Below are 17798 nucleotides of genomic sequence, written 5' to 3'. Positions count from 1 at the left end.
ACCAACAGGCGTGAATAGGAAGGCCTTAATTACATGTCGATAATTTGTCTTATATTGTATGTAATTTTGTTTACTATACTACATATGGGTTGTCACTTTTAGACAGAGATTTTCATTGAAAGAGGCTTGAAGTCCCAATGGGGTTTCACCTGATAAAATAAGGTCTACCAACAGATACACTCACTCAACATATGGAACTTTGTTGGATGCTTGGCACACTTAAAACTTTAACATCGCATTCATAATCTGAGGTTAAACTGTGAACATTCCCTGACGTTGCCTGCATCGAATAGCGTGAACGTCGATTGTTTGTTTTTTGTTTCGTGTATGAATACACTTTTTTTTTTACCCGTGGCACATCACGGGCAAGAGAGTCAAGGATGTATTGTACGGAAAAGGACAAAGGAACAGGAAAGAGATGCCAGGACAGAGGTCCACAGGACGGACAAAGAGGCCACGGCTCAAGATGAGCAGCAGGAATAAAGGAGCCTCAGGCAGGAAAGAGGAGGTGGGGGTGAAGGAATGATCGTGCCCAGATGCTGTGGATGAGAGGGTGGTGATGATGAGAGGGGAGGAACGAGATAGAGAAGGAAGGAGCAAGCGGAAGTGAGCTGGACGAAGCGGCGGCTGTTTTCACAGGAGGCGGGGAGAGGGGCGGGGCTCAGAGTGGGGGTGGCCACACACACGTCACGTGACCAATGGGAGGCTTGAGGTGATTTGGATATTCTGGAGATGCAATGGGTTCAAGTGACCCATGAGGCCACGAGAGGCATCAAATCACCACAACATAAAACATGAGTGACGCACGATTGTTCAAACTTGTAAATGACGAGAAACACCCATCTCAACAGAAACATAGTGCAGGGCGGGGACCATAATTGCACACATTTATATTGTGGGATGGCCTAAGAAAAAAGGACCACAATGCAGTTCTTCAGGAACTGGTGGTTTGTGCGTAATAGACAAAGGCTGAGTGCTTGGTTCCATGTGTTTGTGCGACGTTTGAAACTTGCATGCCTGATTATGAATACGGGCGATATCTAAATGACGTGACATTTTAAAACCTGGAATTGCATTAGATTATGAATTGGTATCTAAATTACACACCTCAAAACAATTGATAACGTGTATTTACATCTGTGATTATATTATATAGCGCTTCTTTCTCTAAGGATGCTGGTGTTCATGAAGCTACTTCCTCTGCTGTGCTCGCTCACGAATGGATCGCACACAGCTGTATAGTCTATTGTTAAATATATGACAAACAATAGAAACTAGATGGTAAAAAGGAGGCAGGAGAATCGATTCTTGCAATCGAATTGCCAAGCGGGGTCGTTACACCCCCACCCATGCCAAGCGCTCCCTTCTCACACAGCCCCGCCCTCTCCTAGCCCCTCCCCTCCTGGCCACGCCCCTCCCCTTGTTGCCCCGCCCCTCCTCGCCCCGCCCCTATCCTCCTCGCCCCGCCCCGCCCCTATCCTCTTCGCCCCGCCCCTCCTCGCTCCCCTCTCCGAACTGCACCGCGTGGAGGCGCAAGCGCGCGCGCCTCCCTCCGGTGCAGCTCACTGCGCATGCGCGAGCAAACGCCGCCTCGCACTCTCTCCCTTGACTTTCAAATCAACAATTTGCCCTGAGGGTGGATCTCCGAGGACATCAACAACATCCCGCGTTCGGCTCGGGCGCCTCCAGGGCGTTTTGTTAATTGCGACGATGTCGAGCGAAGGGTCCCGAATCTCGCGTCTCCCGCACCGGGGGTCGTGATGCTGGAGGCGCTCGGGGGGGAGAAGAAGAAGACGGCGACCCGCGCGTTCCGCACGCCGCTCACCGCGTTCGCCACCGCTCACCGCGCCGCTGTTCCCGAAACTAATTCCCTCCCGCTTTAGCTGAGCTCGCTCGCTTGCTCGCGGTGCTGCTGCTGCTGTTGTTGCTGGTGGGAGCCCTGGGTCTCGACGATGCCATGACCGGCGAGAAGCCAGGGGGCCCCGCGGGCCACTGCGTCCTGCGGCGCTCGGCGCTTCCAAACGGGGCGCGGGCGCAGGCCGAGGCGGAGGGCCGCGCTCCGGCCCAGCTCCAGCTGCAGGTCCTGGCTGCCAAGCAGCAGCAGCAGTTGCAGCTGCAGCAGCAGCACAACAATCACCAGCAACAACAACAACAGCTGCTGCTGCTGCAGCAGCAACAGCACAACAACCAGCAGCAGCACAACCACCTCGAACACCTTGACCAGCAACAACAGAATCACCAGCAGCAATACAACCACCAGCAGGATCAGCATGCGGGCGGTGTTGTTGTTGTTGGTGGTGGAGGTGGTGGTGGAGGAGGAGGAGGAGTGGTGGGTCGCTGGGAGGCCCGCGTGCCCCCGGCCCACGGGGTGGCCCTGCCGGGGGGGCCCTGCCCGGTCCACGAGAGCGTCTTCCGCGGGGACCTTCGGCGACTCTCGATGCTCATCCGCACGCACAACATCGCGCAGAAGGATGCCCACGGTGAGAAGCGGGGCCTGTGGCCACGGGTCGAGGCGGTCGTGGTTTGGCATCAGCCGGGGTCGGTGTGGTTATAGGGGCAGAGTTGAGATCAGTCCGTTATGGTAAGGACTTTGGGATCAATGTCTTGTGGTTATGGTTATAGGGCTACGGTTGTGATCAGCCCCGTAAGGTTTTGGAGTTCATAACTTGAGTCTTCTGATTGTGGTTATAGGACCAGGATTGAGATACGTGGGCTAAGGGTTCAGAGCTGCGGTTACGGTTGTGTAATCGGCATTGAGAGCACTTTGGGTTTTGTGGTTATAGTTATAGGGTCAGGGATGAGATCGGTGGGGTAAATTTAGGGATGCAGCGGTGGGGTTTAGGGTTATGGGGTCAGAGTTGAGAACAGTGATTTAGGATTAGGAGCTCGGGCCTAGGGCCTTGTGGTTATGGTTATAAGGCCAAGATTGCGGTAATTGAGTAAAGAGATTCAGGGGCTGGGAAATGTGATTAGGGTTATGGAATCAGGCTTGAGAAAGCATGATAAGGGATAGGGCAGAGGTCAGAGAGTAGAGTTAGGGTCGGGGTAATACGTTTTAAATTAGGAGTTTGGGGTCATGGTGTTACATTAAGGGAGTTTGGATGATAACAGAATCTCGAGAGTCAAGAAATTAGGGTTAGGAATAACCTTTAACCCTAACACTAGCTGTGTCTGGCCTGTTGGCATGGGCGTAAATCAGCACCGCAACAAAGCAATGTGCATCAGGATCGATGCTGTCATCCTTCCACAGTGACCGTGTTTAATTAACGCGGTGATGCTGTATGTGCATTGTTGGTTATCAAAAGGCTGTTCCTGTTATAGCAAAGCACACCACTTCCCTGTCGTTGCTGCTCTTCGCATGGTCCAAGATTGCCCCTGGGAGGGGGGCTAAATCAGAGCTCAGAAAGTCAGCACATGTTGAGACACATGTAATGCGGTTTAACACGTAGGCTTTCGCGACCAGTATTATGTAATGCGCCCAGAAAAAGAAGAAAATAAGCCCTACACACAATACTTAACTCGGCCACATTCAAGATGTTTTCATACAAGTTAATTGTCACATGATTCAAAGGGCAGCCTGTGCCTGCCTAGCCATTACACCTAGCCAACAGCATGAGGTAATTGCAGTGTGAAGATTCCTCCGCTTGCAGATGAGTGGGTCTTTCTGGTGCATGTAAATATAATAATATGTTTTATTGTTTTCTGTATGGTACTGTGGACAACAAAAAGTGAAATGGGGTCCTCGTAATGCAGAACAAGTTGGGTTTTGGGGTAGGTGAAGGGGCATCACTAGGGCAAGTCATGCCTCCTTGGCTAGTTGATTAGGGATAGCAGGGTTAGAGTTTGGTTGGTTTGTGTACTTCACTACCACTTGGGGTTGTGACATGGCCCAACAGTCACGTGTTGACCTCTTGCTGCAGATGTTTGCGATTCAAATGTGGCAGGGTCACCCTGGTTAGGATCGCATAAAATGCATTGTGTGCTTCGCAGTGTAGATTAAAGATCCCTTAAAAATCCGAAACGAGTAGGCCATTTTCGATTTAAAGCTTTCGTGACTGCAGGGATTCATCTTCTTGGTTCTTTCGGTAAAGTCACGTAGAAGGGAAATAATAAAAATAATAAAAATCAAACATAATAAAATACAATTCTCACTGAGAATTGTATTTTATTATGTTCTCACTGAGAATTGTATTTTATTGTGTTTTATTTTTATTATTTTATTATTTCCCTTCTACGTGACTTTACCGAAAGAACCCAAGAAGATGAGTAGGCCATTGTGGTTTGGTTTCATGTCCAATTTTGGCCAGTTAGAAATTTCCATACAAATAATGTAATTGGTATTACACTTAGCAAGCGTTGCGCCCTTTTGGCAGACTAATGCCTGCTGGCTGTCCAGGGACAGCTGCCACTGGGGATGGCCTTTGAAATGTATGAGATGTGCGGTAAAGTCGCTTATCGTGTATGAAGCACTGAGATGCCCAGGTCTAAAGGGCACTATACTCTATCAGAAACAATCATTATTGATGTTGTGATTCCTCCCCAATGCTGTGTTTTGGCTGTGCACGTTTTAATCTCTCTGGCCGTGTCAAACATCTTCGAAAAAAGGGCAATTTGCCGCATTGTTAGTGATGGAGACGTTGGCACATTATCACCAAAAGTCAGATGAATGGCTCCCCTGGTGCTTGCTGGGCTCGTGTAGGGTTAATGGATTGGGCGGCTGCGATGAGGTAATGCCATATACGTACTCTGCGTGTGACGTGCTGTATGTAACGCTGAGATGATGGGCAGAGGAAGAGGTGTGGTATTCTCATTCGGGCCACGTGAGACGTCTTGGCGTTAATGCCAGCCGGTAACAGGACAATGCCCTTGAAAATTGAATTGAAATCGATCACACAAGAGGCTCTTGGTAAATATTAACAAACCGTGCATTTTTAATGGTGAAGTCGCATTTTAAAACCATTTCAGTGTGAGGGTCAGCGAAGAGTGACTACCCTTGGCCGTACAGCTGCCGTGCTCAGGTGATGATGACTTAATTGGAGCCATGTGACTCCACTAAAAATGACTCAACTTGTGAAATGGCTTCTTGTTGTGGCTGGCAGTAAGTGTTAGTCTGCGTGCAGCTTCAGAACATGATTATTAAAACAGCCTTTGAGGAGTAATCCGATTTCCATTTTGTTTTAAATACTTGTGACTAGTTGACTTAATGCAAGATTTAATATTCTCTCAGTTGACGTCCTGTCCAGGCATGCTTTAGCAGCAGTGTGCCAGAATTGTAATGTTTTTTTGGAATTGTACCAACAAGATTAAGAGGTTCCACAGTACACACAATTGGTTGTTAGGGTACTCCAGGTATCGAATTGTGGAGGTAGACCGTAGAAAATTAAGATTTATTACTTTGGCCATGGTTTCATCATGACCAAGGAACACAAAACAGTTCACGCCATGCTCCAGCAATGTGGTTTATAGTACTTTAAAGACATTTCATGACATAATTGATCAGAAGTATATTTCATAAAGCATAGTGTTTTATTGCTAACTGCTTTGTGGTTTATTTATGTTACTCTGGAAATGTGAATTGTACTTATATATAGTTAATGAGCAAGAACACAAAACAGCTGGCTCTTAGTACATATTATTTTGCCCTTTAAGTGCAACGCTGTGTGGAAGTCATTGCCAATCGTTGGATCAACTTTTTTCACGTGTGCTCATTGTTTGATGTGCTTTTAAATGTATGCATTTTGTCATTTCCACAGGTAACACCCCCCTGCATTTAGCTGTGATGCTTGGACATAAAGGTAAGTGCATAATGCCCCGTGACATTTTATTGTGTTAATAGCTGGTCTCTTTCCTGATTCACTTCAGTTTATGATGTGGGCCTCAATAAGTGCCCACAAACGTCCGTTTCTGTATACCCGTAAACCCTTGCAGTCATATTGATTTCTAAACTAATAAAATATGCAGTTGTATGGCACTGGTAAGATTTTCAGTACTGCTTGTTTAATGAGTAAAACCACCTTTAAGAAGGACATTCACTTGCTCTGGCATGTGCCCTTCAGTTAAACACCTTTACCAAGTGCATGAGGTAGTACTCATTTGCATTAATAATAATTCAAATTGATAATGCGCATTCCATCCTAGGATCCCAATGCGCAGTCCTGGATTAGTGGTTGAAATTCCACATTCCTATTGCATAGGGAATTATATCCATAGAACAACAATAGTCGATTGCCCACAAAGTGATACTTACCATTTAGGATTTTCTTTGTGTTATTTTGTATTTTTTATTGCATCTATAACCGAAAACGTGTGGATCGTTCTGTATCTGCAGGTGCTTCTATATTTAGATGCACTATTCATTTAAATAATTATATTATATGCATTGGTAAAAGATAACAATTGCCTTCCTAAACGAATATTCTATTATTTTTCAGTAAATTAACAAAAATGGTCTGTCTACATTACATTGCAAACATTTATGCAATGATCGTGTATATCTTTAAAAAATATATATTTAGACTTTTTGGTGTAGCATTTTGAATTGATTATACCTGCAATGCAAAGGTCATGCATGTAGTGCAACAGACACTTTGCTCAACCCCTAATGCGCTGCCTACAAATGGATTAAAATATTAGAATAAAAAAAACTTCATTACATTTTTAATGTGGGGTGTGAATTTAAAATGAGGCCTAATCTTTTTTGCAGCCCATGTCCCAAATTCTTCTTTTCCATTACCGCCTTACCAGTTCCTCTCTCTCCTGAGATCAATACCCATCTCCCAAGGAATTCAATCGCGCCACTGGTGCAGTTTTAGACGTGCTCTGGGAAACATGGTGAATGCTCAGAAATTGGCGTTAAAGCCACACAATTTAATTCGCCCCTGCTAACCTCGCATTTGAGAGTGGATTGATGAAAGCGTGCGTTACAGCAAACAATGATGCCATTGGTAACCAATCGCACCTTTTCGTTTACCATATACGGCGGTCCCGACTTTTTTCGACACAATTCGTTCCTGGAAACCCTGTCATAAATCGTAAATCTGACCCTTTTATCCCATAGACAGTAGAAACAGTCGAAACATTACTTGCCGATGTGTGTTCCCTTTTATCGGCCATATTTAACAGGGTTTAGTAGGTAAATATCCACAAAATCACTTGAGAATAGCAAACACTCCACGCCAAGTCACATCGGAAACCAGACTGACTCTGTTCAAATGTGTTCGAGAGTCGTGTCGGAAGATGCGTCATAAACCAAGTTTCTGTCAAAGCAATCGCATTGTGGCATTATATAGACATCATAAATGAGGATCGTTGTAAATCGGACTGTAGTAAACTGGAAACCACCTGTATTTTATTTTGTCTGCTTTTAAATATCTATCCTGGCAGGATGACTCATGCTGATCTCTATTTCACACACAGTGCAGACCACGAAACGCATGCTCGTATAATTATAAGGCAGTGCCGAGACCACTCAGTGGTTAAATACCAGTGGAATGTGCATACCCTTGCAAGTGTATAATTCTCCATCGGCAGCAATTGAACTTTAATCTGTTCAAATATCTAACCATTCATTGCATCTTTAGGTTTCATCATTTGGTATTACGTTTCTAATTAACAGGGTGGTTCATTAATACAACTTAGATATGTTATAGTGCACCAAGTGAGTGGTTGCTTTTTGCATGTGAAGTGCCAAGGCTTTGACAAGTGTCGTCAAACCTTGTGGGCTCTGCTTAGATAACGGAGGAGGTGGCTTACCCCTCTTATCTCTTAACTGCAGTCCAGCGTGCGTCATGTTTTGTTGATATCCTGAAAACGGCTTGATGTCTGCACCAGGATTCCCATCTGTTTCAAGTTCCGTGTAATTCAGCTGCAGGCAGTGTTAGGTAGCGTCATTCACGCGTGCAGTGAAGTGTTAATGCATTTGTTTTGTTGCTATCAGGCTGCAAAATACGATGGAAATAAATAAGTAATTTAGGAATTGTAGATTTCCATTCGAATAAAATATTGTCATGTTTTTAATGGATATAGTACTGCAGTAGATTTTTGTTTTAAGGTTTCACGAAAAATACAAACATTTACAAATCCTAATTGTATTAAAGTGCGTAAAAAAATATTGTACTGCAGTAATACTCAAGTCCCCTTAAATTATTTCTGTGTTAAATGTTATGTTTAAGATGTTTTTCTTACTCCAGTGTGCCAAGAGCAGTGAAAATGAGACATTGTGTTTTGGAGGTGTCTCCAGTTTCTCTGAATTAATTTTATGGCAGTGGACGTGCCCTGCAAATAACCCTGTCTTGTTGGGGTCAACTTGATGTCAGAATAATTCTGTCACTAGAAGCTTGGCTTTGCCTTGCTGAGGAATAAAACATAAATAATAATAAACAGTTCTTCCGGGGAGATGTATAGCGTTAGACCGCGCATGCAGTGAACAGCCAATTAATAATTCTAGATTTGAAGCTTTTTTAATAACTTTCTATACTTCAATAGTGTACATTTAAGTATAGATTTGCCCTGAGATCTATTTTAAGTTGTCCTGCAGTTAGCACAAAACCATGTTTTACCTTCAAATTAGGTTGTTTAATCGAAGGAGAGTGATTTTGTTGAGCACATGTAATTGACCAATTTTATAGAGTTCCTTGTTCTCTTTATAATTAGATTCAATTAAAAAAAACTTTAAGGTTGTAATTAAGACGTGGAGTAGCTAGTATGGTGCACGGTGTTAAACCACAAATGCGTATTGTCTATAATAATGGTCTTTACCCAGGAAAGCCTCGCCTAGACTTGAGACCGTTTTTTTTAGAAGGGCCCTGCATCAGAATGCTTGGCCAATTCTATAAATTATTGTGTTATATATGGAACGTAATCAGAGTGCCTGGAGAAAACATACATGTAACAGCATAACTTATAAAGCTCTGCACGAATCGATGGTCCATTCCTGGACTGCTAGCTCCTGGCCACCTCACAGCCCAGAGAGTTTTGGAGTTTCAGAAATATACATTATACCACCAATACTTATCTGTAAAGTGCTGGAGCACAACCCTTTGCTTTATGTCCACACGATCATACACTGGAACACAGGCTACCATCACCGCAAAAGCTACGATACAAAATACATTTGATGGCAGTTGTCACTGACATTGATCATTGGATTACAGGTGTGAGCCATGCCTAGTGTTAATCTCCAATCCTTTTCCCATCAATCTACTAAACAGGATTGTACTTTGCTTAGCTTCTGGATACATTCAAGGTGTATTTGATTGTATTGAGGCATCTGAGGATAATTTTGTCGGATCGAAGAAACTCAAGCCTCCGTACTGCGTGTAGCCAAGCTCTTAAGAGAGGGCAAGTAGTGTAGCGGTTAGCGTGCTGCTCTCTGAACCCGGGCACCTAAGTTCAAATCCCACTCACGGCCAACACCAGTGACAATTATTTCAACCAGTCCTGAGCCTCCCCTGGGTCCACTCGGCCTCAAATGAGTACCTGGTGCGGTGTGTAAACATCGCCACCAGGGAGACAAAGGAGGTAGGTCGTGCTGCTGGCCACCCACCCCCTCGTGTGCCGTACTGGCCTTCATAGGTGCTCGCTAACAACACTTGCCCCAACAGTATGTGACAGCTATATAGGGGATATTTGTCTTTTGTGCCCATAACCTCCTGTACTTGTTCCACAGAATGTGCTCACCTGCTGCTAGCCCACAATGCCCCCGTGAAGGTGAAGAATGCCCAGGGATGGAGCCCCCTCGCCGAGGCAATCAGCTACGGAGACCGGCAGATGAGTAAGCGCCCCTCTTTGAACAGTCCCCCGGTGCCAATGGTTATTGTGCGTGCTGTTATTTCACCATCATCATCATCAACTGTTATTCTATCTGTCACAGTCCTGCGATGCAACATTCTATCTTGCTGCTGCACACAACCTAATCCTGTGGCCCCATCTCCGTTGTGGTCGATCTCTCTGGCGCTTTCCAACCTTTGCTGTCTGTCATCAGTATTGTCCATTTGCTATCCTCCCTTTTAGCCACGTGTTCTGGCCAAGCTTTTCAATGTAACTTTTCTTAACCATAAATTTGATGTAGCTATGTTGTGTGTGTTATCTAATGCGTGTGTTCATCTTTCTGCGTCTCGGTGGAATGCCCATGTTTAGACCAAATATGTATTTATAAAAGCAGGGCACATAAAATCAAACCTATTTGCTAGCATTTACACAGTTTAAAGATAAAGCGTTCATATTTTATCATAAAAAAGGTCACGCAAAAGATTTTTTGCTAAAATGAATGTGGTTCTTTGCTTAGCTGTGTTGTCATCCCTGTGCCATTGGTGAACATTTTACATTTCTACGACGGTGTCCAGTCTCTCATTAGGGTGACTTCTGTTTATACCACAGTGGTAGTCTTTTCATCATTCCCAGAGGTAAAATGAGCTGAGTCAAAACCTCTGGCCTGGATATGAACTCTGATTGCAAACCAAGTGCTTTTTCCACAGCACCACTTAGCCGGCTATCACTGCTCTAAGTATGTCTTAATTACTGTGGTGTTAATGGGTCTAGTGATTCATGTAAATATAATTATTCATTTATAAGCGTTTCTACTTTTTTCCTAACAATTTGCCATTTTTTCCAAAGAAGTTGCTAACAGTTCTTTTTACACAGGTCTCCCCTTTAAAGAGAAAGTTTACATTTGAACAACCTCTCACCTTGTTATGAATCTTAAGAAATCCTTCTGTTCGTTCTATGTCATTATTTTATTGCGGTAGGTATAATTGACCTCTATCCTTGGGATCCATGTCTCAGGTTGAATTTTAGCCAGGTCTCTCTGAGACAGCAATCCAGAAAATGTTTCCGCACCCGGCACACCACATGTAACACATTCCTGCGGAGGGAGCTGGTAGGCACGTTGGGTTGCTCGGTCAATGGCCAGGGTCAACGGTGGCATGGTGTATTCCGCAAATATGGCCGACTGTGAGGGCGGGCACAAGCCGGCGTGAGTAGGTTAAACGTTGAGTTTTATAAGGGCACCACGGGGTGACCAGCCCCTCCCCATACAGCCCCACCCCTCCCACCCCCCACCCAGCCCCACCCTCCCAACCCAGCCCTACCCCTCCCATTTTTGGATGCACGACGGATGGACGGACACAATAATCCCCTGTGGGCTCGTGTAACCAGGTGGTTCCTACCAGTAGTAATCGTCTCGGTATGGATGTGGCTACTACAATTGACACCCTTGCAAACGAGACGTTCCATGTCAAGGGATTATTCAAGCAACAACAACAAAACTAGTCACGTGACCTCTTCTGGTTTTTACCAGCGACCCGGAAAAATATTCAGCAAGAAATGAAGCCCTGACTGTCATGACACATCGACATGGGTGGCTGAGGTTTTGTAGGCAAGGTGGCGGGCCGCTCGCTTGCGAACTGATGCGCATGTTTGTGCGACGCTTCCGTGCGCCCGCAGTCACGACGCTGCTGAGGAAGTTGAAGCAGCAGTCGCGTGAGCACGTGGAGGAGAAGCGGCCTCGCCTGCTGAAAGCGCTCCGGGAGGTGAGTGGCGCTTTGTCCTCGTCAAAGGTGGATGTGACGAGATGGAAGAAACGAGTGTCGTAGGCCTTGTCTTGCCGAGATGTTCACGTCCTACCGCTTGTGAACACGTGATTACTGTGGAGGGTAACGATTCACTCAATGCCTGTGACCGAATTGCCCACCAATGCACCTGATCTTCTCGGATATCGGAATTTAAGCGGCGTTGAGCGTGTTTGGTTCTTGGATGGGTGACCACCATGCACAAACCAGGTCATCATAGGGCTGCAGAGTTAGCTAGTGGGCAGTAGAGGGCAGTGGAGCAAAATCTAGAATTTTACTGTAGTATGCTCTTCACCAACCCGCACTGACCAGGGTAGTGAAGTATGGTCGTAAAATCTTCACGGCATGGAGAGGCGGTTATCGAGCAGTAAACTGACAAAAGGGCCACACTTGGTGAGTGAGGCACCCCTCCGACACACTGAGATGAAGGGTCACACTTTAATCCAAGGTTTATTTTTTGTCCCATTGTTCCTGTTTAGTTTGTTCCTTTTCAGTAAATTATCTTTAGGGAACATTTGTTTTAAATTTGCATCAGATGTAAATAATTTATTGTTATATACTGACACTGGTATATTGAGGTGAGGTCAACGTTGTAACAAGTGATTCATTACATTCCTGATGATTTATTTTCCTTGAAATAAAATCCTCATGATTTTTAGTTTCCTTATTGCTTTTCACTCCACTCCATATATATAATTGATAATCATTACGGGTGTAATGATGCATTGGTTTATCGATGTAAATCAGTTCTTTATCTCATATTACATGCATCAAATTGTGTGGGTAAGAATCAATGTTGTTCATTTGTATATGTTGTATGTAATGGATTCATAATAGAGATTTTTTTGGGTTAGATCGCGTTAATATACATGTGTCGTTAAACTCGCCACCACCCGACATAACCAATTAGTAAGGTTTGTCACATTAACAAAATATGGCAATTCGTTACTCGTACAGCACACCGGTCGGTGTGTTGGAGAGTAAACCCACAACATTTACAATTCGATTACGACGTTTCGCCAGTAATTACAACTAGCATCATCAGACGGACAGCCAGATTTGTGAAGAAATCCTCCTGCTGTTTCGTTATTAAATAAAGTGATAAATGTGACGTCGTCACTTGTGAGCCAATCGGGTGCGAAGGCCAGATGATGGTGGGGGCTTAATGTATGCATGTACATTATGAATACATAAAATTATGTAATGGTTTGACTTGACAGCTGCAGCCACTGGAAGTTCCTAGTGGGGAGGGAAGGTGGTGGAGGTGAATCGTTACAACGCTCATCTGTTATCGTTCAACGTTATTAGAATAAGGGATATATCTCTTGTTCTAGTTGTAATGTTAAACACGTTTGAAAGTTCTCGTGAAAGGTTAAACATTCTAAATTATGAAACTTGCGTGGATGCGATGCAGTATTAATTAATAACAGGATTTTTCCCCTTTTTGTTTGGCAACAAAACTGAAACCTTTTTACAAGGAATCATGTGTGCATTAACCACAATACTTGTGGTCAAAATGCAAACAAAAAACACTGATAATTTCTGCATTGTCGTTGAAATTGATTGGTCCACACCAGAGACGGCTTTCTTTTGAGCCTCGTCTCAATTGGTGCTAGACCAGAGGACGCCAAAAGGCGTACAGCTCAAAGACAATGCACTATCAAAGTAATGAGGGCTCGGGGTAAGCATCTACATCATAAGACCTCCTTTGCCAGTACCAAAATATAATAATAGGGTTTTTCCCCTTTTTTCTGGCAACAAAATTGAAACCTTTTTTTACAAGGAATCATGTGTGCAGGCTCAAAAGAAAGCTATCTCTGGTGTGGACCAATCAGTTTCAAGGACAATGCACATATTATCAGAGTGTTTTTTGTTTGCATTTTGACCACAAGTATTGTGGTTAATGCACACATGATTCCTTGTAAAAAGGTTTCAGTTTTGTTGCCAGAAAAAAGGGTAAAAATCCTATTTTATTTTGGTACTGGCAAAGTAGGTCTTATGATGATGCAGTATTCATTGTTTCAAACACTACTAGGCACTAAGTGCCGGCTCGGATCTTCGGGCACCAAACACCACCAACCAGTTTCGGGGAGAGATTTTACTCAACTCTCCTTTCTTCAGGGCGAGTCCACACTGCCACACGTTACAACTCCACTCTCAGAAGGGTTGGATTATACTATCAGCAGGTGAGACGTCATGGATTGTTTTATAAACTGAAGTAGAAAAAGTGCCTTTGTGGCAAGAAAGAATGCTTGCCTTGGCATTGATGAAAGAGCTGACCTCACCCATAGCATGTAACCTGTTCCTTGTATTTGCAGCTTGGAAATTTCTACCTGGAGCTGCACTGGGACTTCCAGAGCTGGGGTGAGTTCTGTCCACCGCATGTGTTTTGAGGGTTATAGGTCATCGGCAACGGGCAGCTTGGCAAAACGACCCGGCTATAAATAGAACAGAGGGGATATAAGTTTAAACAAGATATAACTTAATTCAAATTGCACTGTCCAATGGGCCATGTAAAGTAGAATCCAATTAATGTAACATTTAAAATAATATTACTTTAATGCGAGCTGGTTTCATTTGTGCAGCTGCTACGACATAATGTAGAGCTGTGGGAAAGTTGGGTGGGTTTCTGTCATTTATGTCAAGTCTGCAAAGCTCACTGCGCAACATTGCATTGATTTTTCAACTAAAATCGATTCTTATGCTCACAATACATGCAACTTATCCTGCATGCGATAATTTAATATTTACAATGTATGCAATTAGATGATGTTATATTTATGCGAATCATGTGAACCTAATTATACAAACGAGACAGAAAAACGAGATGAAATTAAAAATCTTGAATCAAATCATGAGCTCCCTCCTCCCACCAAATAATAAACATTCATAAAATTATTATGGGGCATCGAGTTAATTGTTATATGCTCCGTAACGTATGCTTAATATAACGCCGTTCACTCTGGTGGATCCAGCAAGAGCTGGTAACTCAAGGCCTACCATTGCAAGTGTGGCCTTTGCTGAGTGGCCCTTGATTTAAGCAATAATGAGACTGACAAAAACATTTCGTCGAAGGTTGACTAAATGGAGATAAGGTGCTTGTTTGGCCGAGGCTGCTGCGGTAATGAGGCTAACGACGCGACCTGAATGCCATGCTTGCGTCCGCTGATGAATGGGCAGTGAAAAGCTCCTGACTGGATAGCTATTACTGCTTGCTATAAATCGTCATGTCCTGCTATTAGTTAACAATTACTGTAAGCCACTGGCTCACTCGGGTAATCAAGCGGAGTACTAATTTCCTTGTTACTGCTTTACAAATTGCACTTACTGCTTACAAAAAACGGAATGAGATCTTTTTAATTCAATCTTTAAAACTATATTTTTTTCAACAAACCTGAGATATGTCACCTTTATGTTTAGTAAATATTGTATATTTGCCTTTAGAAATGTTATGAAACCAAATTAATCCAAGTCCATTGAGTTGATGGTCTCATCCTGGTCACCAATGATTGCGCACACGAAAAAACGCATTCACAACAAATTTGGTTCTCACACTTAATTTGGTCAAATTGCAACTGTGAGAATGAAACACATCGGTCAACTGTCATGCAGCAAACACAGTCCTCCGTGGCAGAGTGCATGGGAATGTGCTGCCCCCTAATGTGTAGAACAGAGGTCACTGGAAGGAATGTCAGAATCAGATGTGATAACCGCTTCTATGGGATGTTCTCTAATACCAAGGATTGCTCTGCTCTACAAAAGATCTGAATGGAATTTTCATCTCGTGAAATTCCGATCGCACAATCGGGATTCATTGGGCAAAACGATAAAAATGAGAATAAAGCTTTGCCGTTGGGTCGGACCGGTGCGCTGTGTTTGTGTGAAAGAGCCACACACACAGAACCATTGTAAAACACAATCCTGAAATCACGACACACGTGACCCACAAGCATTCTCACTGCTTTCCCTGGCCTTGGTGTGTTCTTTTCATAGTTCACAAGCATCTCAAAGCCTTATTTTCGAACGAGCCTTTTGTATTTCTTTCTGTTCAGTAACCCCATGCGCATGTTTCAATAATTAAATCTCATTATTCTCAAAAGATTGCTACACACTAGGCATGGGGTCGGAAGTGCCGTGATTTGTTTGGAGTGCTTTTTGTGGCGGATCATGTTGGTAGGCTGGATTGGTAATCCATAGGGATCTTTTGGAATGTCCTAATCTCTTTAACAATAGGGAATGGGAAAACTTGCAAATGTGGTAGCATTGGAGTGTGTTGGTTTTCACATGTTGTTGTGGCTATTGGCTCGTTATGGAAGAATGTTAAGTCTGGTCTTTTTTTGTATTGTTTGTTGCACTTTGTGTGCAGCGTGTTGGCAAATATCTGTAATCTTGAGTCTCGCGCAATAACCGCATATGCAGCCAAGCATCGAGGGAGTACAATGGAGACTTTTGCCATCAGACTTTCCAATAGGAGCCTGTATTTATCAGCCAAGTGCGGGGGCATGCGTGTTGCGTGCTGGTGTGCGGTGATTGGATCGAGCCATTTTGCCCGTTTTCGGTCAATGGCATTTCACCGAGTGGCTGTGGCGTTTGCAATCCTAGAGGAGCAAGGTTCAAACCCATGACAAACCCAGCATTTGTACCACCTTGTCTTGAATCCATGACGGACGCTTGTGTTGCGATCGAAACGTCGTGTTCTTTTATTATTTACTCTATCGACGTGACTTTACCGAAAGAACCAGAAAGTAGGGAGAAGTACTGAAATGTCTAATAACCCGGCGTTTAATGTGTTTGGGAATTACCCATAGCTAGGAATCGGACTCGGCTGTTTGGGTTTATAGTGCAGTTCATGAACCACTGCATCACCCCTGAATTTCACCACCCCTTTTAATGACGGAAACCAGACTGGAAATTATTACACGTTGTGCACAGCACGTACACAAAAACGGTGACGCAATCCAGATATAAGGTGACGTGTGCGCCAGGTGTGTTGGCTGACAGCCCCAGATCGAGTGTGCCAAACCCTCGCTGTCATGGGTGCCGCACAGTTGTGGTCAACACTGGGCCGGTGACGGCCTGTAGTTAACTACCTCTGGGCGCCACAGTGGCGAGATGTTGACTACCTCGCCTGGTATACAGGAGGTCGTGGGTTCGAACCCAACCCTGACGCCTGTACTGTATATTTGGAGTTTGCATCTTCTCCCTGTGGTCATGTAGATTTTTCTCTGTGTCCTCTGGTTCTTTTTTCCCTCCAAATTCAGAGTCAACGTGGGTTTAGAGTATTTGGCTGATATACATTTCCACGTGATAACCAACATCGTTGATCTATTATTTGTGGCCAGGTCGCTTCTAAAAAAGTGCGATATAGCTCAGTGGACCTTACCTGGTAAAATAAAAAAAATAGCAATAGTGGAGCTGGTGATGGGCCCGTTGAGTGTGCCGCGCTGATGTGCCGCTGTGGCGTGTGTCGTGCAGTCCCCCTGGTGTCACGGATGCTCCCCTCTGACACGTGCAAGATCTACAAGCACGGCACCAACATCAGGTGAGGTGGTCACGTGCAGCGTGGCAGTTGTCGAAGCGGCGGTGGGTGGGGGCTGCGACCCACACATACCAGAAGGGCATGCGAGCGATTCAGAAGCGACTTACAATTACACTCCTCCGATTAGGGCCTCATTGGGGCTTGGGATGCACTCACGCATCTGTGGCCACTAGATGGCAGTGCGCCGTTAGACATGCGCCAAAGGGCCACGGTCAAGAACGCGGTGGCCACTCCGGATTGATCCAGAGGAGGTGAACGGTTAGCACCACGCGAGGCGGCCTCCGTTGAGAACTCTCGCCGGGCTCCTACGCTTGCATTTCATGACGTTTCTGTTCGTAATAATTAAACCCTCCACGCTCGCATATATATGCATCAAATCGAACGTCAAGTCAGTGTTGGTTATCATTTATGGAAATTGTATGCTAATTTTACACTAAAAATGTCATGGAAAAATAATGAAAGTGTGAGAAAAACCTTAATAATGAGATCAACATATAAGTGATCCTTTATTGGAATTGTGATTCTGAATTCTAACAATGGATATAATTGCTTCTGTTTACGTGACAACCCTTACTAGTAGGGTGGTGGTGGTGGGTTTTAACGACACATTTATATATTTACGCGAGTTAACCCAAAACTTATATTATGAATATAATTGCTGTGGGTGGGGTTGGGGATAAAGGAGGGAGGGG

The 17798-nt window shown here is 44.3% G+C and overlaps 1 protein-coding gene across 1 annotated transcript in view; it reads left to right on the top strand.

Moving 5' to 3' along the window:
- The first annotated feature begins 1714 nt into the window (after positions 1-1714).
- The window catches only part of LOC144726745 (ankyrin repeat domain-containing protein 13C-like), a 37813-nt gene continuing 21729 nt past the window's right edge, over positions 1715-17798 (top strand). Inside the window, exons 1-6 of the mRNA XM_078605605.1 lie at positions 1715-2480; positions 5754-5795; positions 9668-9772; positions 11443-11528; positions 13886-13931; positions 17043-17109. Of these exons, the coding sequence (XP_078461731.1) occupies positions 1958-2480; positions 5754-5795; positions 9668-9772; positions 11443-11528; positions 13886-13931; positions 17043-17109 (869 nt within the window). The 5' untranslated portion in view covers positions 1715-1957. The remainder of the gene's footprint in view (positions 2481-5753; positions 5796-9667; positions 9773-11442; positions 11529-13885; positions 13932-17042; positions 17110-17798) is intronic.

The sequence above is a fragment of the Lampetra planeri genome, chromosome 24, assembly GCF_965212315.1.
Source record: "Lampetra planeri chromosome 24, kcLamPlan1.2.h2, whole genome shotgun sequence".
Taxonomy (NCBI): domain Eukaryota; kingdom Metazoa; phylum Chordata; class Hyperoartia; order Petromyzontiformes; family Petromyzontidae; genus Lampetra; species Lampetra planeri.
Note: the sequence above shows the minus strand (reverse complement) of the source record. Positions and strands in the feature narration are given on the sequence as shown.